Source organism: Chlamydotis macqueenii, chromosome 4 (assembly GCF_036417535.1).
Source record: "Chlamydotis macqueenii isolate bChlMac1 chromosome 4, bChlMac1.mat, whole genome shotgun sequence".
Classification (NCBI taxonomy): domain Eukaryota; kingdom Metazoa; phylum Chordata; class Aves; order Otidiformes; family Otididae; genus Chlamydotis; species Chlamydotis macqueenii.
The window spans coordinates 66,369,611-66,396,849 of NC_141559.1; the positions used below are offsets into that span (position 1 = coordinate 66,369,611).

Below are 27,239 nucleotides of genomic sequence, written 5' to 3' on the forward strand. Positions count from 1 at the left end.
GTAATTCAGGCATCATTTTGGTTTTCCACAGTTCTACTTTCTGATGCAAGGAAAGACCTGGAAGGAGAAAACAGAGGATGGGAAAGATTTGAAGGAGGAAGTACATAATGAATCAGAAAGAAAGGTAGGGGGTGAGAGAAGCTTTCACTGTATTCCTCATCATAGTACACTTCTGTAGTCTTTATTTGAAATAGTAGAATATGAGCATGTGTGTTTTTGAGGAAAGAAAAGAAAAGGATGGGAATAGTAAAGGTGGGGAATGAGTACCTCACTGCACTGCCCAGCTGCAGACTGCGCTGCTGTTGCTGGATGCCAGTGGAGGTAGTCCCACGCCTTCAGCTGACTGGTGACTCTCATGGGCTGACGTCCCTGTGGAAGTGCTGCAGCATGTGGGACTAATCTCAGGAGTAGGTTGAAAAGAGTAGTGGTGTTGTCAGAAAGGCTGGGAATGCAAGAGTCATGCAACTTGTCAGTCTCTGTAGGATAAACACAAATAAATTATACAGTATGGGATGCAAAAGAGGAAACTTGCCAAGAGCCTGCCAGGAGCAGGTACTTACTGTGAGGCAAGGTACAGACAAGTGGCCAGTGTAACATTTGCTATCAGCTTCGTGTTTCAAAAGGTAATTCAGTTCACAAGAGAACTGTGTATTTAAAAAAATACTATGAAATTGCCATCTCACAAAAAACAAACACACACAAAATCATTTTAACAGTATTGCACATTCTGTCTAACTGAAAGAATTTTGTTGAACACTGGGTCAGATCAAAGATTAATCCATCACAGTGTCCTGTCATCGTGTGTCCCCTCTGAGACAGCCAAAGAGGGTGCCTGGGTAAGACTGTGTGAACCAGGGCAACTGTACATAACATTTCCCATGAGTATTCTCCCAGCTTTCAGCCATTTGCCATTCAGGAACATCCTCAGCCAGGGATGACTGCTGCATATTCAGTAATCTTCAATGGATTTCTCTTATGTGGATTTCTCCTCCTCTTGAACCCCAGGAGACTATTAGTATTCACAGTAACCTGTGACAAGGACTCTCGCAGTTCACCTTCACCTTTTATGTTGGTTGTGAATTTGCTGCCTGCTAGCTTTATTTCTTATCAAATAGTTCTGCTCAGGCTTTTCAAAGTTGCAGCAAGAGTAGGACAAGTTTATGTCATCCCACAGGTTTTTTTTTTTTTACTGGATAACGAAAAAGATGGTTTCACTTCTCAGAATCTCAGTACCATCTCTTTGTTCCTAAAGTCCCAAACTTCTTTAGGTTTTAACTTTTCTAGACATTCAGTAAAACTCCAATTTTTTTGAATTATGACAGTTTTTCTATCAGTGATGTAAAACAGTTCAGTCTGCAGTGGGCCAGAGTGTGCTTTATAACTGTCAGGTGGCTCACACTATATATAGAAATTTTATTACACACAAAAGACTCTGAGGTGTTTTCTCCTGTTTTCCTCCTCCTTTTGCTATTTCTTTTGCTTATTTGCTTCTTTTCTACTCTGGAAATAGATACAATTTTTAGACAGGCCAGTCCAGTCTGTTCCCCGTTCCCACCCCACCTCTCACTTTCTTCTCTCAGCCTCTTGGTGTAAATTTCCATCCACAAAACTGAAAATGGCACTGTTTTCATTACAAAGTCAATCTAGTAAACACAGTATCCCACTGAAAAAGTTGGTAAAATATATTATTGAGAGCAATGAGGACTCACTTCTGCAGTAATATTCCATTCTGTGCATCCATCCATTTTACTCAGTATATATACCATGAATGCAGCTCTAAAATGATCCTGTAAGTTGTAGTGTGGAATTCAGCCTTGCAAATGGGTACAGTGTTCTAAAGACAACTTCAGCAAATAATTAATAGTGGCATTATTTGTGTGGAAAGTGAAGTAATCAATGAGGGATGAATAGTAGTAAATACCCTGGTGTCCTTGCCCAGTGACAAAAGGACTGTCTGTTAGGACAGATACTGTGTGCGTTCCCCAAGTAGTGAAGAAAAGCAGTGAGTTGTGGGGGGAGGTTAGGTCACCAGTTGGAGGTTTTTTGTTTGGTTAGTTGGTTGGTTTTGTTTATTCGGCTTAGTTACATTCTTGTTTGAATAAGTATGTTAATGCTGTGTGATTTTTGTTGAGTACTAATTATCCATCAAGGGCAAGGAGTGCTGCATGAGTTTTTTTTCATCATTTACATTATTTCTTTGACTCAAAAGAAATAATAATAGTAATATTATTTACATCATCCTTCTCCATCAAAGTGCAAATTTGCACTTAATTGGTTTTATGATATGGCTTTGAAAAGTGACAGTAATAGTTAGAAATTTATTTGATATTTATTTTTAAACTGAAGAGGCAATGACTATTTAAACCTACTCTTTGATCTCTGTTGTTTAATTGGTCTTTTACTTACAACAGTATTTCGCATCTCAGCCATGAATATTCTATTTCTTAGTACTCTTGGACACTGGACCTTGTTAAAAGGAGAAATAAAAAGATTAGTCCACTGCTTTGACAAGCTCCATGTATTTTATTGGTGAGACAGTTCTCTTGAGCTGAATCTGACAGTTAGACCTAAACATAGCTAGGTATTCTGCATTTGATGGGTGTGCTTTTAAAAATTGTCTTTGTTATTATTATGTCCTTCAGTTTTACAGGTACAAATACAGCTTTCTGGAATGCTCTTCCCTGACCACTAAGCAGAGCAAATCTTGGGAGCTGGGTCTTGAGCATCAGCTGTGCCAGGGAGCCTGTGAAGCTAAGTACAGAGCGAGTACCAATGTAGTACTGCTTCTAGAGCCAAGGTGGGTCCAGAAGCACTGTCTCCTATGCTGCTCAGAGCAGGGGCTGTGGTGTTAAGGCCTATGGACTCATGCCAGCAAGTACCCAACACTGCACCCCTGGACCTGAAATGATGAGGAAAAGGATGGCAAGAAAACTGCATGGTGCCATACAGTCAGCAAGAAGCCATAAGAGTTCGTTAGCTCCCATCAGGGTCTGACTGGGCTTTGTAACTGCAGCTCAGCACCACATTTCTCCAGTTCCTGGTGTGGTGGCTGTAGGTATGAGAAATCCTCTCTGCAATATGAAAGCTCAATAGTTATTTTAATAGGAGACAATTCTTATTTTTGCAAGACCCTGAGATACTTCAGACTTAAAATCACACTGTGTAGTAATGAGGGTTTCCCAAATTAGTTCCAGCGGAGCTGATATGTCTACACAGCATAACGTAGCTCCTTTCTGAGAGCTTTGTGCTAATCCCTACAGCAGTCTATACGCATTTATGTGACCCTGCCCCAGCACAGTTCACCCCATCTCTCAGTTGTGCTTAGTTTGTGAAGTTTGTGAGACTCTGCACAGTTTCCCCAAGTGCTTGGTTGATGCATAAACAAGAAAAAAAAAGTGATATATGAAGATACCATAATCACTAACTAAATTGTGAGATGTTCACCAAGCTGAAGAAGCACCAAAAAGCACAGGTGACAATCAAATCTTCAGTGATAGTATGTTGTTAACAATACATTGGAGACACATCAGATCCACCAAAGATTTAAAAAAAATGAAATAGGAAGTACCAGTTCCATTGGGTCTCTTTGAAGTACTGTTAAGCAGTGAAGGAGAACCATTTGGAGAATGGCATTGAGATTTAGAAAAGAATTGTGAAAAGTGCTCAGACTGGCAGTATGACTATAAAATTTTACATGGGAACAAAAGTGTTCATGGCTAGAGCAAAACAAAAAGAACTTTAGATTATAAAAGAAAAGGTTCAAGACAGTATTAACCACAGACATTTGGAGATACCTCTCAACTACAAAGTAATTTACAATCACACGACTGAACTTGATCAGGCTGAAAAATGGCATATGACAATTTGTACCAAAGCAATTTTTTTTCTGCACAGTAGAATACAATAAAACTGATTCTGCCAGAGCCAGTTCAGTGGTGTTATGTGCCCTCAAGGCACCATTTATACTCCAATAAAGGGAATTTGTGCATTGAAGATTGTTATATCCTTAAATCACAGCAATTGCCTGGCTTTTGTACTTAGGAAACTATAAAATGACTAATTCAAGATTCCTTCTCAGAAAGTCTAGCAGTTGGTAATTTTTCCCCCTCATTTCAAAGATGTGCTGCTGGTTTGGGATTGTTTTTTTAGGGTCTTTGTGAAGGAAAGGGCTTTGAAGTAATGAAACATCTTTTATCAAAACAAAAGAGGAGTCTTTAACAAGTCACTCTTTAGCTCTGTTGTGAATGTAGTGGTCCATTCCAGATCAGTCAACTTCTCCATCAGCTTACAAAGAAATTTCCAATAGGGCAAATCCCAGATTCTGCCAAAACTCCATTTGTTTGTTTATTTTTTCTTAATTTGACTTGCCAAGGGTTTGTGTTTGACTTGTTGCCATGAATAAAACTATTCCTCTTTTGACAATGGGCTCTCCGGGAATGGTGTGGGAAAGCTAATCCCATTACACAGCTCAGAAGTTCCCACTCAGTGGTGACCCAGGAGAGGCAGCTTATCAGGCACTTAGCAGAGCTGTCAGCTGAAGGGGGGGATTCTTCTTTGTGGAGTGAAGCAGGCCAGCAGGAGCAGTAGTAGGGTTTTGTTTGTTTGTTTTAAGTAAATAGAACAACAGGGAACTTCTATATCCTTGACCTGAATGCCATGTTAGTGTAAATAGGAGACATTAATGGTAAAGCATACTACAGTGTCATTAATACACTGATCAAATATGTTAATTAATTTATAATCAACAGATGAGAGGAGTCCTCCCAAGCTGCTGTGTCTTGTGTCATTTTCTGTGACTGTAGATCTCTGTTTGCAATAGCTCAGACTACTCAAGTCATTTGCTAGACACCTCTAACAGGCTTTCCCTCAAGGGAAGTTGTTTTCAAACTCAAGGATGCCCTCATACTTTTGCTCTAAGTGATGGGCATCTTGTGATATCTCATTGCATGGCCAAGGTCTGATGATATTGGAGAGGAGATAAACACCTAGAGAAAGGGTTCTTTTCTTTGCTGATTGGGAGGGGGCCTTTCTTCACAGTAATGAGGTGAGAATTTGTTGGTGAGGGGCAAGTGCACCTATATAAGCATTAGAAAATACATGGAAAAGCATGTAACGGTACCTTGGTTTTGATGAGAGCAGGATCAATGAAAAACAAGTGTGGGTGCCTGTTGGTTTGTTTTTTTTTTTTTTTCTTTTAATGTAATTGTATTTGACTTGGGAAGTCATTGCTGCATGAATGGAGGTCTGGATTTGACTTGTAAGTGCCTGCAATACCGTTTTCCAGAAGCCCAAGCACTGGAGACTGAGTTATTGGTAGAATTGAGTGACAGACTGAGTCTAGCTCCAGTCTTATTAGTGATGGTGCCTTAACTGATTGTCCCAATTCTTCAAGTACAGTGAAATACTATCTGGTTATGCGTACAAAATACCACACTGGATCAGGACTCAGAGAAAAAAAAAAAAAGATTCAGATCACAATGCAGCTGCGGAAGTCTTATTGTATGCAGCTTCTGCCTTCCTTTGCCTCATATTCCCATTATTTCTCTTTTGCCTCTGTGCAAGCATAGTGCTCGTTTTCAGAAGACATAAAGCAAACTGTGCTCATGAGAGTCTTGAACAGCCCAGCGATGACAGCCTAACCAGAAAGTATCGGTGTTTTAAAGTGTCATTTAGAGAATGGCCTTATTAAATTCTTCTTTAAGAGTCAATACATTAATTTTTTTTTCTTTCCTTTATTGCAAGCAGTTATATTACTTTAGAGCAGCTCCTATTCCCTAATATACTTCTCAAGATGAGCCAATCTTGTAAGCTATGAGGTGTCATCAGTTCCCAATGCGGTGAAGATGGCTGAGGGAGCTCAGTGATTCCACAGACCAAGGACTCTACCAGGAACTGTTCTTCAGCTATAGTCTGACATTTGTTTGCTTTCACGGGTTTTTAATCAATGACATGGCATCCTGAGTTTCTGTGCTTTTTTTCTTTTCAGGGCAACAGTCAATTTTGTGTACTCAATATTGAGACTGTATAGCATAAAAGGCTAACAAAATACAACTTGTCTTAGAGAACAGGGGTGTTCCACCTATTACTTGCTAAAGGAAATAAGGATGCTAAACTAGATAAATATGATCTGTGTTTTAGTTTTGCAATTTTTTTTTAATTGCCTGTTACTTCATTGCCCAAGGTCAGTCTTGTCAGAAAAGTGGACCAACAGTTCTCTAGAGTAACATAAAACCATTAAGTTGCTCTTTGATCTTGCACCTTCTTTAGAACCTTTTAATCAATTAACCATGAAGCTACTCAGTTTGTCTTATTTCCTGCACATAAAACTACTTTGGTCGAGTTGACACATTACTACATTATAGATCAAAGATTGAAGGAAGCTTCACATCCAACCAGGATAATTATGTGGATTTTTCCTGAATCTGTTATATACATTTTCATGCCTCAGATGGAGGAAAAGAGCATTTTGATCTAGATTGAATTAAAGGATTCATGTGTATCTTAAAGGATGGCTAAATGGGTTTGTGCATGATTGAGCTTAGACAAGGTGTGGATAGATTTCATGGCTAGGTTGCTTAGTCTCAACTGTCCATCTGTCCTTTGAGAGTACCTACTATTGATAATAATAGGAAACATGACCTGTTGGAACTTGAACAGTGATCTCTTGTTTAGGATGCCTTTAAATAAGAAAGATAATTTAAATATTGAATGTATTGTAATGTGATACAGACTGAAATCCTTCTAGCCCAGGAATTAAATTTTGATAGTGGAAAGAGTTGTATTTTCAGGCTTGTAGGGCCGTGCTCCTGTGATCTTATTTGTGCACAAAATGCTTTTTAATCAGGAATCAGAAATACTTTCAGTATTATCTTCTTAAAGGTCTGCTATTGTTGATACTATTATTTTCTAGTTATGTGGGAATTAAGGTGTCTGAAAATATATCAGAATCTGTCTCCATTCCTTCTGGCCAAATACTGGAACACACAAACAGCTTCAATCAGTTCCTTGTTTGAGCTTCTCCCTTAAGTGGGACAGAGCCTCACCTACACCTGTCCAACAGGGCAAAGCATCTGCTCACTCGCATTTTGCTTAAGGCATATTTTGCACAGCTGCTTCTTGTGGGATTGGTTTGTTCTCCTTCTGGTTGCTGATGCTGAAAGCAAAGATGGCCTGGCCCAGATAAGAGTGTCACCTGGTGCATGTGCATTGGTAGCAGGTAGAAATACCACGAACCAGCACAATTTCTGAAGAAGAACCTGGCCCTATGTATTTCTTTAAACCAGCAAAGCAGCACTTTTGAAAGAATCCACTCTGTGAAATGATGGTGTAGGGTAGTCTTTACAGACATCCCCTTATTTTCTGAAGACATGTCTTGTATCTAGACTTGTTATACGTAAAAGTAAATAGCAAATAGGAACCCTTAGAGCTGCTATAATTCACGTTATTTTCATGCTAAGTTTAAGCCACACTCTCTTTGGAAATCTATATTGATTTTTCTGAATGTTACACTTCCTTTAGCTAAACAGCTCCCTGCTGATGTTTGTCATCTTCCTTTTAAGCTGAATTAAAAGAGAATGAACAAGTCTGTGGAGGGCATGAATAAAGTCCTCTTTGATAGATATACTTCTTGTCTTCTGAACAAAGAAGAATACATTGAGCTCTTGGTACCAAGGAAGAAATATTTTCCCTAATCTGCCTCTTTATAAATTCCTTATTTAAGTCTAAATGGAAATTTCCCAGAAAAGGAAAGGATATTTATGAAACTTATTTTTACATTTACCACTGCAGTATCTTTTTCGTGCTGGATTTAGGATTCAGTGGGGTGCTTTCCTTTCAGGATTTGAAAAGACACAAAAATCCAAAAGGAGTCAGTAGGAGGTTATGCTTGATTTTGAGCCTAAAGCAGGCCAAACTTCAGATTCTGTTGTTTGTTTTCTTTCTACCTCAAGCTATAAATCATCCCAGATTCATCAAACTGTTTGCAAATCTAATCCAAGCTGGACCAAGTTACAGACTGGACCAAGATGTAGGTTTATAGTAATGCCTGAAAACAGGAAAGACTTTAGATCAGAAAGGAAAAACTATCTGGTTTCATTACATGTGGCTTCGAGTTTCATTACAAAAGGTTTTACATGGCTTTGATCCCCTAATTTGGCTAAAAAAAAGCAAAAAAAGAGAAGTGATCTCCATGTGCACACAGCTATTTCAGTGCATGCGTGTGACTAAAACAGAGATACTGTACCCCAGTGAACTACAGTGTGTTCCGCACAGACGTGCTGCATTTAAATGCATAGAGTGCAAAGTCAAGATAGATTAGGTCAAAATTCCTCACTGCCAGCTACCTTGAATTCTTAATCATTCCTGCTGTTGTTCAGAGCTGCTCAGGGGAGCCGAAAAGCATAAATAAGTTCACATCCTGAAAAACAAACAAACAAAAAAAGTAGGTACTTTCTCCTCTTATATATGTGTGTGTATATATATATACACACACACACACAGAGGAAGAGATTTTTACAAGAAGAATCTGTTTTCCATAGAGCTTTCTTATGGAGCCAGAATTAAGCGACTCTTTAAAAGTGAGTATTAAAAGAAATTACATCACTAGAAGCAGTTTTACTACAATAATACTCACTTCACTTTATTTTTTGGGTCAAAAACCTTCTGTCTTTCATTTTTGATTGCTGTTGCTGGAAAGGAATTGCCAATTCTCTTCACTCCTCTGGAGTTTGGAGAGTAGCACTGAAAAGCAAGCTCCGTTCCCACAAATCCTTGGCACCTCTTACATGGGCAGAGCCAAGCGAGAGGGCACAAAGGTTTTTCCAAAGCAGTGCAAGTGATGGCTCCTTTAGCCAGGTCACAGTTCCAAACCCAGGTGTTAGGCACTGAAACCATTAACTCCTTTTTCTAGCAGATAGAAGTTGTAGTGGCTCCAGGCCAGCAAGTTGGGTTTACAGCTGCTTTGCATCACTGAAACAGCATGAAGCAGCTTGAGCCTACAGTGAATCTGGCCCTAGATGTCTTAAATCTGTAATATTTTCTTCTCTGTGGGCTAATACCATCATTCTTCTGCATTTTACAAGCCTGTTCATTACTATGTGAAATTCAAATAGACTTCTTCAGTCACTTTGCTAAAATATGTTATTCCCAAACAGTTCTTTCATGTCAGCATGAAGTAACAGTAGGATGACTTCTGTGGCTGGTCACTACTTTCTGGGCTGTGTCCTTTCTACAAAATTTAGAAACTATATGGCTGTATGTTACCCATGAGCAATTGCAGCAGTTAATTCCCTTGTGTGTGTGTGCACTGCCCAGCATTTTGATACAGCCAGAGCTGGTTCCTTTTTATTGTTCTTATTTCCCAGGCACTCGAACTTTACCTATTTTATTTTTATCCTTTGTTCTCTTAGTAAATAAAAAAAAACCATAAACAACAAAATGGGGAATCTTTTTTGTTTGTTTATTTCTAGCTTTTGAATGTGATTGCTGAGCAGATTTTCAGTCAGGGCTAGGTCTCTTTACCCTTCCTTTCAATCAACCTGAAGCTATGCACGCTTTTCGGAATGAAAATGAAGAGGCCTCATTCTCCATGTCACACAGAGTAGGGATTTTATTACTGAAACATTTTGTCAGCCACCATTCCTGCTGATTGGTACTAGCACTTTGCTGTAACAGTTTAATAAATAATACTTGGTTTTTAAAAATGCTTAAATATTAATTAGCTGCAGAGTGTTCTTCCCATCACCAGCATGGTGTTTTGCTCCCATCAGGTGCCTCCAGTTATCTTGGTGAACTCACACGCAGGAAGGTGATTGCTGTGGCTGACTGTGAAGGGAAGGAAGAAGCGTCTCGTCTGGGAGGGCTGTGGGAATGGCAGGCATGCTCGGGTCTGGAGCTGAGGGGGTGGGACGTGGAGGGAAGTGAGTAGTGTCTGGAGTGCCTGAGCTGGAGGGATGGGGTGAACGCCAAAGGCTGCTCCGTGTTTTGTGATAGGGGATGATGAGTGCTGTTTTGATCAAGTGGGAGTTAATAAACCTTTGTCTTCTCATTTTTAAGCTGCTTTGCAGAGTTTTGCATTAGATTTTTGGGGGGCAGTTTTGGTGGTTTTTTTTTTTTTAGGATAACAGTGAATCTTTTTCTCCAGTGGAGTCTATGGTCTCGTGGCCAGTAGGTAACTGTTAGGCCCCTTTTTCTTCTCTAGCCCTGGACACACAAATTATTTCTAGGGGTGTACTTGGAAGCTGCTTAGTAGCTTTGTTCAGTAATCATGTAACAGTTTGTTCAGTAAAATAGAAGGCAACAACTAATGAATAATTACTTCAGATTTTTCTGAAAGTATAGAAATTATTTTTAGATCTATGTGTTTTCTGTGGTCAATTTTATTTACTGTTAACACTGACGCATGCCCTTATGTTTTCCCTAGAGAATAATCATAAAATTGCTCAAAAATGGGTGAACTGATAGAGAAGGAGATCCAGTCAAAGAAAAAAAAAAGAGAGGAAAAAAAAAACGGAGAGAGAACAGGCAAACTTCAAACCCTTTAAACTTGCTATTTCAAAACAGCAAGCAACTTCTAAAGCACAGGTCAGCTGGTACTGCTCTTATTGCTGTTACCATAGCAGAAACACAGAAATGTGATTAAATAAATAAAGCTAATCAGAAGAAAAAAAAACAAGTTTGCAGTAAAAACAGCTCAAGTTAACCTATTCTCAGAGGACTTTGAAAGAAAACATACTTCTAAAGATGTGCTGTGAGAGATTTTAGGCACAGCTGCAGGAAAAAAAAAAAAAAGGTATCCTTTCCCTCTCTTTAGAAGGATTAAATCTGTCCTGGAAATTAACCAAAGTGGACAAATGGCCCATCATACAGAAACAACAGATTGAAGCCCAGAATGTGAAAAACTATGAGAAAGAAGAAAAATGTCCTGGAAAAAGGCTACTGGATCTTTTTAAGGAACTTTAATGACAGAGTAAGCAACCGAGGCACATTAATTCTGTCTTGACTTGTCTCTTGTGATATGGAAAGTATCCTAAAAGGAATTAAAAAAGAAAAAGTTCTAGCAGACAAAACCAGATAGCAATTCCCCTGGTCTGAGTCTATAAATCTATAAAAATCTAAGTTTATATCAACCTATGGAGGTAATATAACATTTTCCAAATTATAAAGGACATGAAAATGTCTGAGCTCTGTAGCTGGATGTGTAACCTGTCTCCTCTTCTTTAAGGCAAGTCTTCTGATGCCTCTGCAAATGTTAACAAATTCCTAAAAAAGGAACACAACCCAAGTCTTAATCTCCTGTACATAGTATAGGGCAGCAACTGAGAGTTCTGAGGCTGGATGTTTAGAACTAAAGGAGTTTACCTCTGAACTGGAATGAAGTAAAAGAATTGAGTTGTAAAGACCAGAAAGCATTACTAAGATCAACATTTTGAAATTAAGCTGTGGATCTGGGAGGCAGTTTTAAAGTCTGTTCCCATGGCTGAGCAAAATTCCTGCAGCATGGGTGTCATGCTGTAGAGCTGGAGCATATTTGCTGGGACTATGGATAGCCAGAAGTCTTGCTGTTCAGTGAGATGACTGTTTTTTCTCAGCTTTACAAATGACATGCAGCACTGATAGAATACATCTCCTTTCCTGGCCATCACCCCTACGGACACTGGCCAGAACAGCAGCAGCAGGAACATACCCTCCAACTCTGATTTAATCACATGGAGCCCAGGAGAGTAGTGAATAGAGCTGTTAACTCTCTGTTTGGTTTGCTTTTCCCATCTGTGTTTTATTAAAGTAAGAGCAAGATTTATTCACTTTTTTTTTTTAACATCAGAAGCTGTTGGTGTCCAAGATGATGGCTGATGTTAAGGTATACATACACAGTTTAACCTGGCTGAGGGCCAAAGAGGCCTATGATTCCTAGCCTAGACAATTTATTTGCAAAAGGACACAAAATCCCCTCTGCTCTCAGACATCTCTGAAAGGATGAGGACAACTACTTCCCGCTCTCCCAGGAACACAATACATAAAGAACACAGTAAAACAGTGGGATCTCCAGCATAAGCCAGGCTTTCCAGGCATGCAGGCAAACATTTCAGCTTTACTTTACTCACAACTACCACCGATTTTCTGATTTCCACTCCAGGAATCTTAAATAGATTGGAGATACCAGCTCAGCGTATAAATATTTCTTCTAAAAGCCAAGAATCTTGAGTGGCTCAGATGGGGAATTGCACTCTATGGGAACTGAAATGACGTGCCAGGCTCGCTGCCGTAAAGTGGGATGGCTGAAGCACAGACACTCGCATGCCTAATAAGCTACCGCAAGAATAACACTCGCTTCTAAAGGAGAGGAAAAGGAACCAAAAAAATGAGATTTTTTTAATTGCTTCGAAAAGATAAACTTTTCCTCCGACAATAGGGTTAACTCAAGATAGAAAGACCAAGTGTGCATTTTTCAGAGCTGTAAAGAGGTTTCTTTTAAATGCGTATGTTTCAAGCAATAACAGATAAAGCTCCCAAAAGAGAGCTTCAATGCAAACAGCCTCCAGTGTTCTTGACACTTTTCCAAAACTTCTGGGCATTTTCTTCTTAACAGCAAGCTCCTTTTCAAAATGTACCACTCTCCCCCTCATCTCTTAATCATCACTCATCTCATCAGAACTAACATGGTGACATCCACTTTCTCTATTGTGTTGCTACTATCCCTGCAAGTACAGATCATCAGCTCTGCCAGATTTGTTGTCATCTACGAAACCTCTGCATTCTCTTTTTTCCAAGCAAATGCCTTCATAACATCTTATGAATATCATATTGGCACCTACACAGAGCATCATCATGTTACAATAATTCTTTGTAATATGAAACCTCATGGCATCCTCATATGGCAATAAAAAGTATTCTGAACACAAGACAAAATTGTTATTACAATAGAGCTTAGAAAATAAACTGTATCTCTGAAAGCTTATTCAAAGCCCACCATTGATTTGCTTAAACCAGTATTTCTATCACTCGCATATCCATCTTCCCCGGGAACTTTAATACAGGCTGCAGAGTCTGGTTCCATGTGTGATAGTTCCTGTTCACAATTGACTTTCAATGTTAGAAAAAAACAATGACTTTTGTTACTGTTTCATTCACGAAGAATGGTCTTTCTTCCATGCTCTTTCATATATTTGTCATCCGTGAGATGACAGTAGAGCTGTGCATGAGCCAGTACAAATTAGGCAGTATTCATGTGCTTTCTCTTTTATAGCTTTTAAGAATACTGGCAGAAAATTATGGAATCTTCAAGTTTCAGTTTTATTTGTTTCTAATGAGAAAATAATTCAAATTGTATGCAGTGTTGACTTGAAGGGAGGAACTTGGTCACTCAGTCGTATCCTTCAGACCCAATGCTCTTTATGCATTTTATTTAACACACTAAAAGCAGTCTGTATAAGTGATTCGTACAGCAGGCAGCAGACCCTAGGAGAGAAGACTCATCCTTGAGCACTGTGTTAAAAGCTGCATAACTTAAGTTACATTTTTGAATGAAAACCTAGATGTCCGGAGTGTTCTGCGCTGAACTAAATTCTCCACTGAGTCAGCTATGCCTAGAGCTACAGTTCCCTCAGAACCCCATTTCCCTTTTGGGGAATACAACTGCAAGGCAGTCTATTACAGCAATATTACAAGAAACTTGATTTAGGCATGAGAAAGGGGTCAGGGTGACCCATCCCACTGAGAAAGTTCTCTCTTCTAAAGCACAGTAGCATACTTTGTCGATGCTCAAGGACCTTTGGTGGTGAGAATACAGGGCTGCTCAGGTTTCTAAGGTGAGCCGAGTCACTGTTTGATGTAGGTGCTAAAGTTGTTTGCAGTTGGTTGGTTTTTTTTTTAATTCTTAAGTTTTTGTTTGGTTCTGCTTAAAGACCACAAAAAGACTCTGTCTTGAGGGCCTCAGGATTACCAGTAACTGCTAGCATTGCTTGAATACCAGTGCAAAGTTCTTTCTCTGCCATTATAAGGACAGAAAGCAGGCCAGCTCCAGATACTTGGTACAGGAATTTTGATTGTACACAGAAAAAATAATACTGTTTGTTCAAGAATGCTATATAAATATTGTTGTGGAAAAACTGGTTTCTTTTTCCTCAAAGCTACCCATATTTGCAGAGTGTTATTTAGGAGTCATAGAAACTGCAAAGAAGGCCTCATGCTACAGGCTATTTCATTGGATATTTAGACAAATTCTAAAGTACACTCAGTAAAATAGATACAGGAGTACCTGTAAAATTTATATTACAGACGAGAAACCTGTTTAGGTATCATCCCATCCAATTGCTTACATTTAAAATACTTAGTTCAAGATCAGTGAAAATTAATCCCTCTGAAAAATCCAATTACTTGCTGAAACAATTGTCAAATTGCCATTTGTATAACCATTAAAATATTAGGATAGACTCAATTTGCCTTTTCATGCAGTGTACTTTATTTAGAAGTCTTTTGTTGATTTTTTTTATGAGTTGAGCTGTGTCCATATTGAACTGACTTTTTCATATGTCACTGCCTGTACGTATAATAATCCCAAATCAATTCCTTCTTCATTTTTTCAGCAATGAATACACTAGATCTAGGGTTGGGTTTTATTCTGTTTTTTACCAAATACTCTTTGCAACTACAGATGTTTAATTAAAGGCTGTTAGACAATTTAAACTTCTCAGAAGAATACAAATAAAAGCTGTTAATGAAGTAAATATCTGTTTAATTTACAAACATCAGTAGCATTACTGATATCAGTCCAAATAAGACAAAGCACACTGCATTACACATGTACATCTAACTTTTTTTTGTAAAAAAAATAATAAAATAAAATTGAAAAACATCTGCATTTTTACAGGGTACCCTGGGTTTTACTTAAAGAAGAACACAATCCACTATTGATTACCAATTCTACATTATAATTTAGCAGCAACATGTTAACATGGGGAACAGTAGGGCAGTAAAGTAGTTTTATTATTTGGGGAAAGTCACAGTTCTTGATAGCACAGCCTTTTTTTCTTTTTTTATAAAAAAGGTAAAGAGCTCCATGGGAATATTAATTTATAAAGATCTACCTTCTAATGTCATTTTCTACACGCCATCTTATTTTCTGTAAGTACTGTATATAGGGAAAATTAACTTCTCTACAATTGCCACCTAGTGTGAAGACATTTTCTGTCATACATTACGGGTTCTTGGAAGGTGTCCTGAATATCTGCTGTATGTGAAAACTGCAGATTGTCATCACTTTCAGATTCAGTGACACCAAGTGGTCAGATTCTAAGGAAAAGAAAAAGGGAAGGGGAAGGGGAGGAAAAAACAGACTGAAAACATTTACCCCAAGACGACATGCTACGTTAGTTCTATTGCAAAAAAAAAAAAATCCTTATTTTTAAGTTCTTTAAAAAAAAATTACAAAAATACTGGGTCAAATATAAATTAATATATATTAAAGCATTGAAAAACAGTAAAAGGGATGGCCTAAAAGGGTTAAGTACAATGTACTTTGATACAATAAATATTTCTCAATGAAACCCAATACTGTATAGAGTTGTTTAGAACTCATAGAAACAGAAATCCATATTATTACTAATTTATCCATCAATAATCTATTTTTATCATCCCCGAACATTTATATTACAAAAAAATTAATACTGGAAAAGGGCAGATAAACACTTTTTTTTTATGCTTCTTTTGCTAACATGCTGACATAAAAGTATACATCATCAGGAGATTTCAGGATTATAGTATATTCTCATATCTCCCATTTCCCATCCATTAAATGGGACCTCATCTTCTCAAGATGCTTAGTAATTCCAAAAGGTAAAATGTATTTCATACAATTGTTATTTCTCTATAATCTGATTCTTTTCACTCATAATACTTCCTCATCCATAGGTAAGTGATTGGTATGGTCTGTCAATACAATAAAATATACTGATACGAAAGTGGAAAAACAAGCCTCACGTTCTGGTCAGTATTTCATCTCTGAGCTGTTTAAGTTGAAAGTCACGTGTGTATAGTGTCAGTGTATCTTCAGCATGTTATAAAGAAGAATCCATGTTAAAAGCAGTTAAAGTTTCCCATCTCTGTTGCAATGTTACCAGGTCTTTTTTTTTTTCTTCAAAGCTCCTCTTGGTTATGAGAAGTCTCAGTTCAAGCACTTGAATCTTTTTTCAAATGAAGAAAAAGTCTTTATTCTCATAATAAAAATAAGTCTGTTCTGTATTTTACAATATATTTCAAATATTTCCACTATGAAGCATTAATTAGTCCGACACGGTCAATAAGTATACAACATTTCAAAAGACAAGTGTGACAGGGACACTTAGGAGGGACAATTTGTACAGCCACACTTCACCACTTTTTCAACCTCGTCCACAAATGACGACCCGTCAGTGCATTCAAAAGAGTATTTCCGTCTCTTGCTCCTTAGTGGTCCACAGCACTGCCCGGTTGAACATCCTCCTTTACATTCTAGTCTCGATACCTTCTTGGTCGTCTGGCACGCAGCATACCCTTGCTGCTTTTGGTAGTAATCTCTGATTCGTTCCCCTCGACAAGAGATTTCTGTACAAAACAACATTTAAAATAAGAGATACACTTTTGAGACGCACATCAAAGAATGGTTGACATTGCTAAGGAAGATGTTGTGTTTCTAATTGCACTTGGGGTTGATTTTTTAAAGTTTGACGCAGACTGTATATTGGAAACTAGTGGTTCTACCAAATATAATTTGATTAATGCTGAGTTTTATTTCCTATACCTCCTATTTTCAGTAAAGTTTATATTATGTATATGTAAACCATAAATACAAAGCTATTACAATGACAAGAAAATTGTAAGCTTAAATCTTTTCCTCTTTTATAAAAATACACATCTTCTGTTGCTACATTGCTTGCAGCTGGTTCTATTTACCATAGGGAAATGTTTCAGAGAGCATGCAATTTAATTTATTAGACCTGGAGTTTAATATTATTCAAACTGTTATTTAATACAAGTTACATTCCACTAACTTCATAAATTACTGAGGTATAAAACCAGCTAAAAATGAGACATCTGTTAAAAGTTCTACAGCCATATTCTTCTATTCTACTCACATCTATGTACAATACAAAATAAATGCCATCTGGGATAAGGGGAAGAGAGGGAGAGGGAGAGCTTTGATAGAGAAAGGAAAAAGAAAAAGGTAGGGAGAAAAGTCATCCTGTTTTCATCCATCTCACCTGCATAATTCGCTGTGATAAATCAGTTGAAGCTGAGAGGTCAAAAGTAGAGTTTGTGATAAAACTAGGAGCAGAATCATTGGATTTGGCTTCTCAGTTGCAGAAGGTAGAGAAACAATAAATACAGAAAGATACAGCAGGTAAAAGGTAATAGTTAAATATAGCAAAAATGTGTTTCTGAATAAAGGCAAAAAAGAGAAATGTTTTCACAGAAAAACATTTGATGAAAAAATCCTCAAAATGTAAACAAATTCATGGAAAAAGTTTGATTTTTCTCTCACCAAGATAAATTCTTACAGTAAAAAAAAAAAAAAAAAAAAAAAGCAACAGATGTGTGTATTGTGGGGAAAAAAAAAGTTGGTAATGTTTTTGGCTGTTCATGTTGTAATAAAAACCCCTCTTTTCTAAGACCAAAACAACAACATGATTTTTATTTTTTTTTTTACCTTTATCACAGCTGTCCCCCGTATATCCGCTGCTGCATTCGCAATATGGTTTCCCAAGTCCTGAAAGCCTGCATTTGCCATGTTTACACCTGATGGATTGGCAGGGGTTAAACAGCTTTTCCTCTTCATCACAGAGGACTCCCCCATGTCCCTGCAGGCATTTACAACTGTATGAAAACGCATTGATTGGCAAGCAGGTACCATGCACACATCTACAGGGGAAACAAGCCCAAGAGAATAAAAATAAATTATTAATTAAAGTTCAGGCTAAGCGATATTAACTACAAATACTTTGGACTCTACTCAGAAGAAATTGCTTTTTTTTTTCTGATGGACTTTTTTTCAGTGAGATGCAGTGAAGTGGTTTATAATTGGTATGCAGGTTTACACGAAACAGGCTGCAGTACAGAACTCTATCTCACCAGAAAACCACCACTGTAGATGTGTTATGGAAGACTTTTACAGGCCACAGTTATTAAAACCAACATTTCCTGTCTACCTAAATTTTCAGCATGCTTTTGAGAAGAACACAGCAAAATCAAGACCAAATGTAATCCACTATAATTACGTAGAGAAAAAGAATACTCACCTGAAATCCTGGTTCTTATATAATTAAAAAAAAAAATACATTGTCGCTCATGAAGTATGGGGCTCCCAGTACAAAGACAGGTCAGGCACTTCTTAACCTAAACTTTTGTGAATCAAGCAATGGCTTTTTCAAAGCTGAACACATGCTTCCCCTTCAAATGCATTAGTCTGCATTGCCAACTGCATGGTCAAATGATGTGTGAGGTAGGTCTTCACTTCAATGAAAGCCAACGGCCCTCATGTAGTACTTATGTAGAAACTCACACTAAATGAGGTTGCATATTACTTATCGCGATGGGGAAAAACTCTTCAGTAGGGCCTGTTGCAATAGGACGAGGGGTAATGGTTTTAAAATAGAGGGAGGTAGATTCAGATTAGATGTTAGGAAAAATTTTTTTACAATGAGGGTGGTAGAACACTGGAACAGGTTGCCCAGAGAGGTGGTTGATGCCCCATCCTTGGAAACATTCAAGGCCAGGTTGGATGGGGCTCTGAGCAACCTGATCTGGTTGGAGATGTCCCTGATTCTTGCAGGGTGGGGTTGGACTGGATGACCCTTAAAGGTCCCTTCCAACCCTAACCATTCTATGGTTCTATATTATCAAGTCTCACCCTAATTATTACACTAGCTACTCTCTCAGTTGAGCTCTGGTAAACATTTGTGGCACGCTCAAATCTTATTGTTAGACAAAAAAGGCCGTGAGTTAAACTGCATCTAAGTTCTGATGTACAGTATGGGAACATATGGCTGGTCTTACTTCTCTTGAGAGAGAGGTGTGTTTTCCAAAAGGAGGATGTTTAATTAACTGTTCCTAGGTGTAAGCTGAAGATTAGGGGAATTCAACTTCTGAAAACATCACCAATGACTTGGAATAAAATCACTTCCCTTTGTTCATTTGGTGACATGGGGTCAATAACTTTCTTCCTAGAAATGGTGTTATTTTCTTTAACTGTTGTCTTGATACACAAGTTTTCTGTCTACATACTGTTTCCTAGGGAGACCACAGTGAATATTCCTCTGTAGGGAGGAATGCAGTCCTGAAGTTCCAGGTCACAGTCAGCTTCCCTAATATTTTTCCTCTCTAATGTTTTTCTGTCTGTATTGTAAGATCCCTGAGCCCCACAATCTCCTTAGTAGGTTCTGGCAGCCACCTAAATAAATATATAAATAAAGAAATTGAAAGCTTTAGATTAAAAAAAAAATCCCATTTGATCTAAAATAAAATCCTTTCAATTTGAAGATGGCAAAAATTCATATAAAATTGTATTTCCTAGTAAAATAAGAGTTCTGTTAAGAACAACAACTCATTTTTGAATTTTTTTAAGATAAAATAGTCTGTATTTCTGGAAACATTTTGCTTTGTACTCTACTCTTTCAATACAGTAAGAAATATGGTAAAATTGAGAAGAATGCACAAGACTTGCATTCGCTGTTTAAAACTGTTTTGGTTTATAAACATCAACAAGTTCCACTCATCAGTGAAATCTGCATTACAATTCTCCATCTGTACCCTTTATTCTGTGAAGTGCTTTAGGCATGGTGTAACTTGGAGGAAAAAGAGTATGGGAAGTCATTCTCAACACAGGATATTTAAATGGAAGGCACAACACACAGCCTCCATTCACATATCCAGTTTGGGATTAGAAACTACAAATATAAAATTTAACTGATAGCTTAAGCACTTCCAGCTTCCCTATTATGCAAGAGTCTGTACTTTTGAAGCAACTGTGTTCCCTAAAAAAATTCCAAATTGTTCCTGTGGTTGAAGTCTGATATTCCAAGACAGTTAGGTTAAGCAGCTCAAAATGGAAAGCTTAGACAGGCAGATAGCTTTCCTTTAGTTTTCATTATGTTTAGCATTTGATCTGTTCACCTTTAAGGACATCTGATGTATGAAATTGCTCAGGTGACACTGACTTCATGTCATTTTCTATACAGGCTGTTTGAGATATCAAAGCAGTCTGCATCAGAATCTTTGGTAAAGTTCTGCTTGACTTAGAAGATTAAATCTTAAATTAATGCCAACTCTCATGCTTTTGCTTCCACCTGTTCTTTGAAGCCCTAAATTTCATCGTCATACTGTACTGAAAGGAACATCAAGCTAAGTGCAAACTCTCAGGCACAGTTTCATCTTATCTAATTTTAGGTTCCTATGTCAGTGAGATGTATAATTGCCATAAGGTCCCCACATAGTCATGGAGAGAAACGAGCTTATCCAGAGGATGATTAGATCACCTGAGGTCTAATTTACTCTTTAGAAATGTGTTTATTCCTTTATTGACTATAGAGCAAACTTTGGTCACTATCTTCCTAAGTCAGGCACCTAGATTTAGGTAAAAGAAGTCTGAGCCTTAAGCCTTTTCAGAGTGTGCAGGGATCTCCAAAAGATCCCCTGCATTTTTGAGACCGAGATTACAGTGACAAGTCTGTTTCTCAGATGAAGTGGAATGTTACATGGACAAAATGCTTCTGTACAATAGGCAGGATTTAGAGAGGAATCAAGAAATAAAGAATCAAATTCCCCAGGAACTAAAGAACAATAAAATCCTCTTTCACTCCAAATAAACAATTTTGGTTTGGCTTTCTCTCCTAAAAGCTCACAGCACAGTATACAGCTGGAACAAAACAAATACTTTCAAGAGCTAACAAAATACTAATGCTGTGCTCACTTAATTCTATCCTTGATACTGCCTGTATCGGATACTTGCCAAGTTTTGCAATTTACTGCAAAAAGCACTCAGTTGGGTGATGATGTGTATACTTATAAGAACCTATACAGAATCTAATTTTTCAAGGACACTTCAAATAAATTATTTGGGTTTTCTTATTAGAGAACTTAATGGTTACATTTCCATGTTATTTTTGACTCCTAAAGTATAAAATGTATGTGGTAGACATTGCATTTGTATTTTTTAATCTGCTGTCCCTTAAGTTAATATCTTAAGTTACTGTGAAAGAGGACAGGGTAAGAAAAAGACCCATAAACACTGAAGTGCTATAATGATATGCCTCAAAAATTCACTGCTGTGGCTCTGGGAAGAGTTCCAAACTTAATAGCACTGAAAGAGTCCATGACCAATATAAACAACACTAACTGCATTGTAAAGCATGCTAACTGGTGTATAAAGCTTTAAAGGATTAGACTCTCCACACAAATTGTGTGAAAAGATCACTTAAATATGATTTTATATGGTATGGGAGTTGAAAATCATCTTATTAGAATCTTTTAGCAAACTCAGGACCCTGGTCCTCAAAAGTTATACAGGCCAGAGCACTGAAAAAGCAGCAGCCAAAGGTCTAAGCAGGCTTACTTTCCAAAGAGATGCTTGCCAAACTGTAGTAAGGACAGTGGTAAGGGCAAACAGAATGACGCCTATGACACCTTGTTGCCCATAACCAATAAATCCTGAAGAGCTTTGAACTTCTGAAGTTTCTGACCTTCTTGTGCTGGGAGACCCTGAGCCGAAAAATGGAATCTGTCTCTATAGTAAATTTAAAAGATGAATATGCATAGATATCAAAACTCTCATATACACATATATAATTTTTTTCTCTCTCTCTCCATGTAGACATATGTGACCCTCTCTATAAACATACATAAATACCCAAACTAAAATGTTCAAATCAGCAAAAAGAATTAGCACACATGGACTTAAACAGAAGGTTACCATAAAGGTAGAAATTTATTTCCCTGCTAAAACCAGGTATACTGTGAAAATATGAAAATATTAGATGTATCTATTGTATAAAGTTTTTAAAACATATTAGAGAATAATAATCATTGTATTTCTTCATTCTATGAAATTATAAATAAGCAAATAATTTTTTTTCCATTTGCAACTTCTTCTAAATGATTTTTGTACCAAATGTCATATCAACACTTGCATTGGTGTAACTCATTACAGAAGTAGCCCATACAGAAGAATGTAAGAGCATATCCCAGGCTTTAGGCAGAACTTCAGTGAGGTGTATATATCTGCTCCCCTTAACTGGGGACTTTTCCTCATTAAGTTTATGGAAAGAACATTCTGTAACCTGGACGTTTTCACTTTTACACGCCCAGGATATTTTGCTTCTTGCTGACAGAAGTGTGAACTTTCACAAAAATAATACATTTAACAGGAGACTTATATACATATTATACTAATGTTCTGTCTTGAGGAAGGACATACTTATTTCCAAGACATGGGTCATTAGTTTGTTGATCACAGAGGGGTCCAGTCCATCCTCCTTCGCACTCACAGGAAAAGCCAGACTGGCTAGTAGCATGGCATGTTCCATGCACACAAACTTTCTTATGACAAGGCTCACAACCAGGCAGAATTCCCACTTGCAGTGGCACATTTCTGAAGTCCTGGAGTTCGCTGTTGATATATAGATTACGGATGCAACCATGGAAGCTGGTGCCATTCTGTCCTGGAGACTGGCGTAAAGCTGCTATGTTATTTTTCACAGGCATGCCTAGGAAAATAATAATAGCAAATAATCAATGTAATATTTGGTATAATTTTCTATACTATTTTCCCAATTTTTTTAAAACATTTTTCAAGAAATATTTCTTCCTAATTAATTATTATTAGATACTCAGCCTACAACCATGAGCAATGATCTAGTATTTGGAAACTCTCCTGGCTGTCAAGCATGCATGCAAATCAGCTCCAGACCTGTAAGTCTCTAAGTCCAACTAAAGAGATGTATGTAGGATTTCATACAGAAAGCTCACAACTGTGAAAAGGTTCAGATACGTGCCTGTTTTTGACCTACTGCAATTAAGTCCAGGATAGTACATAGTTTCTGAATCTTAGAAAACCAAAAGTTGTTAAAATTTAGCAGCTGATACATTATTTTTTTGTAAGCTACTAAGGTACACAAATCCAGAAGGATTTAGTAGGACCAGCTCATCAATTTGGAGCTGGCATACACATTTCAAATATGAAATTTTGCTAGTGAAAATTATTGGAAAGAAAAGCTCAACAGGAGAAGGTTCCATTACTTTCAAAAATATTTTTGTTCAGCATGTCTCAAAACCAGCTTAATAAAAAAGCCAGTCATAGTTTGCCATTACAGTTTTAAACAAAGTAGTCAATAATAACAATAGTTCAACATCAAAATACTTCTGTGTACATATTTCTAGCTAGTGCAAATGCCCCTTATGTTGACCATTTCCAGAATAATTCCTCTGATGTAGTCTATAATTGCTAGAGGTGTAATGGGAGCAGGAGGTATACGCAATGCAGTTATCCTGTTGTGAACAGTTAATCACTGAAAACTAATTCAGAAGGAACATTACCGTTAAACATTGTTTCCTTGTATAGATGAAGTTTCTTCTATTTCTACCCCCTTTTTTTCTTTTTAAACTTATTGCGACCATATTGGCCTATACAATTTAGTCCTTAAGATATTACATTCAAATAATTAATCCACAAATGCCTAAATACCTCTTGAGACTAATAAGTAAAGGAAATAAAAATGTACTGAGTATTAGAAAAGGATCTGTTTACCTGAAAATAAATATGCTTATTAGCTGCACAGGTTTACTCATAGGCAAAATAATTAAAAAAAAAAAAGTCATTCTGTTAGTTAGTAAGATAACAACCAAGGAAAGAGATAATGTTGTGCATAGTTGCTCCTTAATCATGTAAACTGATACTTCTAATGGTATTATACAGTTACTCTGAACAGTTGAAAGTAATGCAGAAGTGCTGTGCAACCCAATGAAGTAGACTTGCTTTTCATTTAGAGGTTATTGTAATTTCATTTGTGCTAAGCTTCAGTGACTATAGAAATGAACACCATTGCATCCATACTGCTGAAGAGCCTAATATTCTTTGATATTACCAGTTAAGTAAAATAGGCTTGAGACTATTATATTAAAGGACTCAGACTGCAAACAATCATTAGTTTCCATTTCCTCAAAACTATTTGCCTTATTCTCAAGATCCAGGGACAAGGCAGAGTCATCAAGGCCTCTTCACCCTGATGTCTCCCTTGAAAGCAGCACTCAGCAAATGTTCTGGCATATGGCCCGAGGTCTCTAATAGCAGAATAGATGCACTGAATTTATCCACTGTAAAAACAAAAGCTACATAAAACTAAGTACACCAATGCAATGCTAAACTAGATGTTATACTTGTAAGTGTCAGGAAATTTAAATATGATTTCTGGGAACCATATAAGCATGTATCACACCAGATAATACGATGTATATCAGATGTCATTCAGAATTTTTTTTGTCTGTCATATCTAATATGGAAGACATGGGAAACACAATACAACCATATACACAAGTTTTTAGCCCATACACTTTTCGCTTCTTCTAGCAAGTTACCAAGTGTTAGAAGGCCAAAGTGTGTGCAAAAGCTGCTATTATTCTTTAGCAATATGTCCTAGATAATTTTTAGATAAAGGTTCTTTATCAGTCAGGAAAGAACAGCCATAGAAATGATGCAGACAAATATTTCAGCTCTGTTTTATGAAAGGTAAGAAAATAGTTCCCACCCTGCTTTAAGCTTTTGGTCACTGCCCCTGACTACAGGTAAATTACCAAATTACTGCTCAAGGAGGCAAATGGTGAGACCTCTGTTAAATAACAGTCATACAATGACACTGTCAAAACAAGTATCTCATTCAGAAACTGCTAAAACAGAGCAGGCACAAATGAAAAGCACCTGATGCCCTACCTGTCTCAGAAACAGCAGCTTCTGTGAAACAACGTGCCACTCTCAACTAGCAGAATATGCTCTAATTTCTGAGAGAAGAACATGAAGTATCAATGAAGTCTGTGTCCCCTTTGAAGAGTTTTTAAGAAGAAACAGATTGTCCCTTAAGATTTCTTACAAAAAGCCACAGGCTTTCAATATGATCTACTGAAATCTGTTATAAGAAAGACTGAAAAATATCTAGTGCATGTATTCTGACCACACCAGAGAGCCATACAGTTGGAAAAAGGTCAAAAAAAAAAAGATTATAAATTTCTGTAAAAATAAAGTTAAATTACCCCTTCCAAGTCAATCAAAATATTGTGACCCAAGAACAACTTTGTCCAAAAAAAAAAAAAAAAAGAGGGAGGGGAGTGAGAGAGAGAGAGAGAGAGAGTAAGACTGAGAGAGAGAAAACCATACAAGGGCTTGCTGTCAAGTCTGAATTTCATCCTGCCAGCTGAGGTGATGCTTACCAGAAATACCATTTTAACAGAAAGATGATAAGAGTAAGTGCAAGCTACATGATGATATAGGTGTCAAACTAAGACTTTGGCAAAGATAAAAATACTGCATAAAATCCTAGTGAGAATCTGAGCTCTTAACTGATGGAAATGTGTGACTGAATTCTCTGAAAATTCTAGATACAGTTGGATAAGAAAAAATTGAATGAATCTCAAAAAGATGGGCAATATAAAGACCCAAGAGTGAAAGTCAACTGTCTCAAGAATTTTAAAGATTATAAATAGATAAACATAGATAAAGAACAGAAAAGGTTAAGAGCTGAATATCAACCTACTGGGGTTTTTTTTTGCTTTATTTTTAATAATGTGCTTCTAATAATGGTTTTCATTCTGGTTTGGACCAACATTTTCTATGACAGTAGAAATAATTGTCTGCTTGGAGCCTGAATGTGAAGAATAGAAACAGAAGGAACATAGGGCCTCTCTAAAGAATGGATGAAAAAGACTCTTAGGAATCAAACCACTAGAGGAAAAGGTTATTTCCAAAAAGTATTTCTTCTAGTACTTCAAAATGTTGATGCAGATTAATATGATTCTTCTAATGGAGACACAGATCTGCAAGGTGAAGCAGTAAGGAGGAGAACCACATGTCACAAATCAACAAGTAAGTGTTAGTGCTGCATAGAATAAATATTTATAGTTGGCAGTCTAGCCTCATTTCATTAAAAGGTGCCCATAACAGACAGGGGGATCTCTCTCCATTAAGCACCGTTTTCAAAAAGTAGTAAAATTGGCCTTAGCAGTCATTAAATAACAAACCAATGTTGACAATGCAAGTAAGCAAGCACATAGTGTCTTATTAAAATCCAGGACCATCTTTCCTTTCAAAAAATGTGGCACAGGACACTATGTAAACAACACTGCAAGTGATACACATGAAAAAATGCAGATGTGCTTCCACAAGGCACAATCTCCTTTGAAGATTCATGATATGAAGCAATTTTAAAGGCAGCTTATAGAATTGATCATTTCAATTCTTTTCTCTGCTGGTATGGGGAGTGATGACTAATGCTGAATTCTATCTTGTACTTATTGCCATCTTAGATGGAAGGAGGCAATGACAAAATCTGAAAAGATCTGACAAAAAAAGCTGAAGCATTTCAAGGGAAGAATGGGGATTTTCAGAGACAAAAGTCAACTTACCCCTCATCACTTCTAACTGAGGCACTTGTTATACTGGTTTTGTAGGAGAAATAGACTGTTCTTGATCTGAATCAAAGCAACGTCATGTTTTTCTTTCCCATTAAGAGATAAATCTAAGCAGATACTCTGAACTTTTCTGTATGTTTAGAAAGAGGATAAATAGCACCTTTGCTAGACAAAATAGGCATCTCATGAATGTACTACTGGTAGCAAGGAGGTAAGGTGCAAGGAGGTAAGATGCTCAAGTCTAAAAACTTATGCTCAGATACAAAATAGTTCTTAAGAATTAGACACAATGAAAAAGAAAGTAGTTCATTTTACAGAAAGAATAGATCAGAAGGAGTCCCTTTACATGTCTCCTATAAGAGTGTAAATTTAAACTAAGTAGAAGATGACGATTGGTAGAAGATCAGCAGTATTTAAAAACCATGCTGAATCTCTGATCACTGAGATCGTAGACTTGCTACCATGCTACAGTAAGAAGGCCCAAAATGGTGGCTGAACTCTCTGACTCTTTTACCTAAGCTATGCAGGCCTATCAGAAATTCAACAGAAACTGCTGGTTAAAACAATGTGATTGAATCCATAGTTCTATAGAGTAAATT

The 27,239-nt window shown here is 37.2% G+C and overlaps 1 protein-coding gene across 4 annotated transcripts in view; it reads right to left on the bottom strand.

Annotated features, from left to right (window-relative positions):
• Positions 1 to 14,714: 14,714 nt before the first annotated feature.
• Positions 14,715 to 27,239, bottom strand: part of SLIT2 (slit guidance ligand 2) — a 257,184-nt gene continuing 244,659 nt past the window's right edge. For 3 of the 4 annotated variants that reach the window (XM_086746083.1, XM_086746085.1, XM_086746082.1), the window contains 3 exons: positions 22,442 to 22,730; positions 17,681 to 17,892; positions 14,715 to 16,578 (listed from right to left, as the gene is read on the bottom strand). In XM_086746083.1, coding sequence (XP_086602209.1) covers positions 16,337 to 16,578; positions 17,681 to 17,892; positions 22,442 to 22,730 — 743 coding nt within the window. In that variant the 3' untranslated portion in view covers positions 14,715 to 16,336. Of the gene's footprint in view, positions 16,579 to 17,234; positions 17,324 to 17,680; positions 17,893 to 22,441; positions 22,731 to 27,239 lie in introns of all 4 variants that reach the window. The other variant, XM_086746084.1, reaches the window with a different exon arrangement.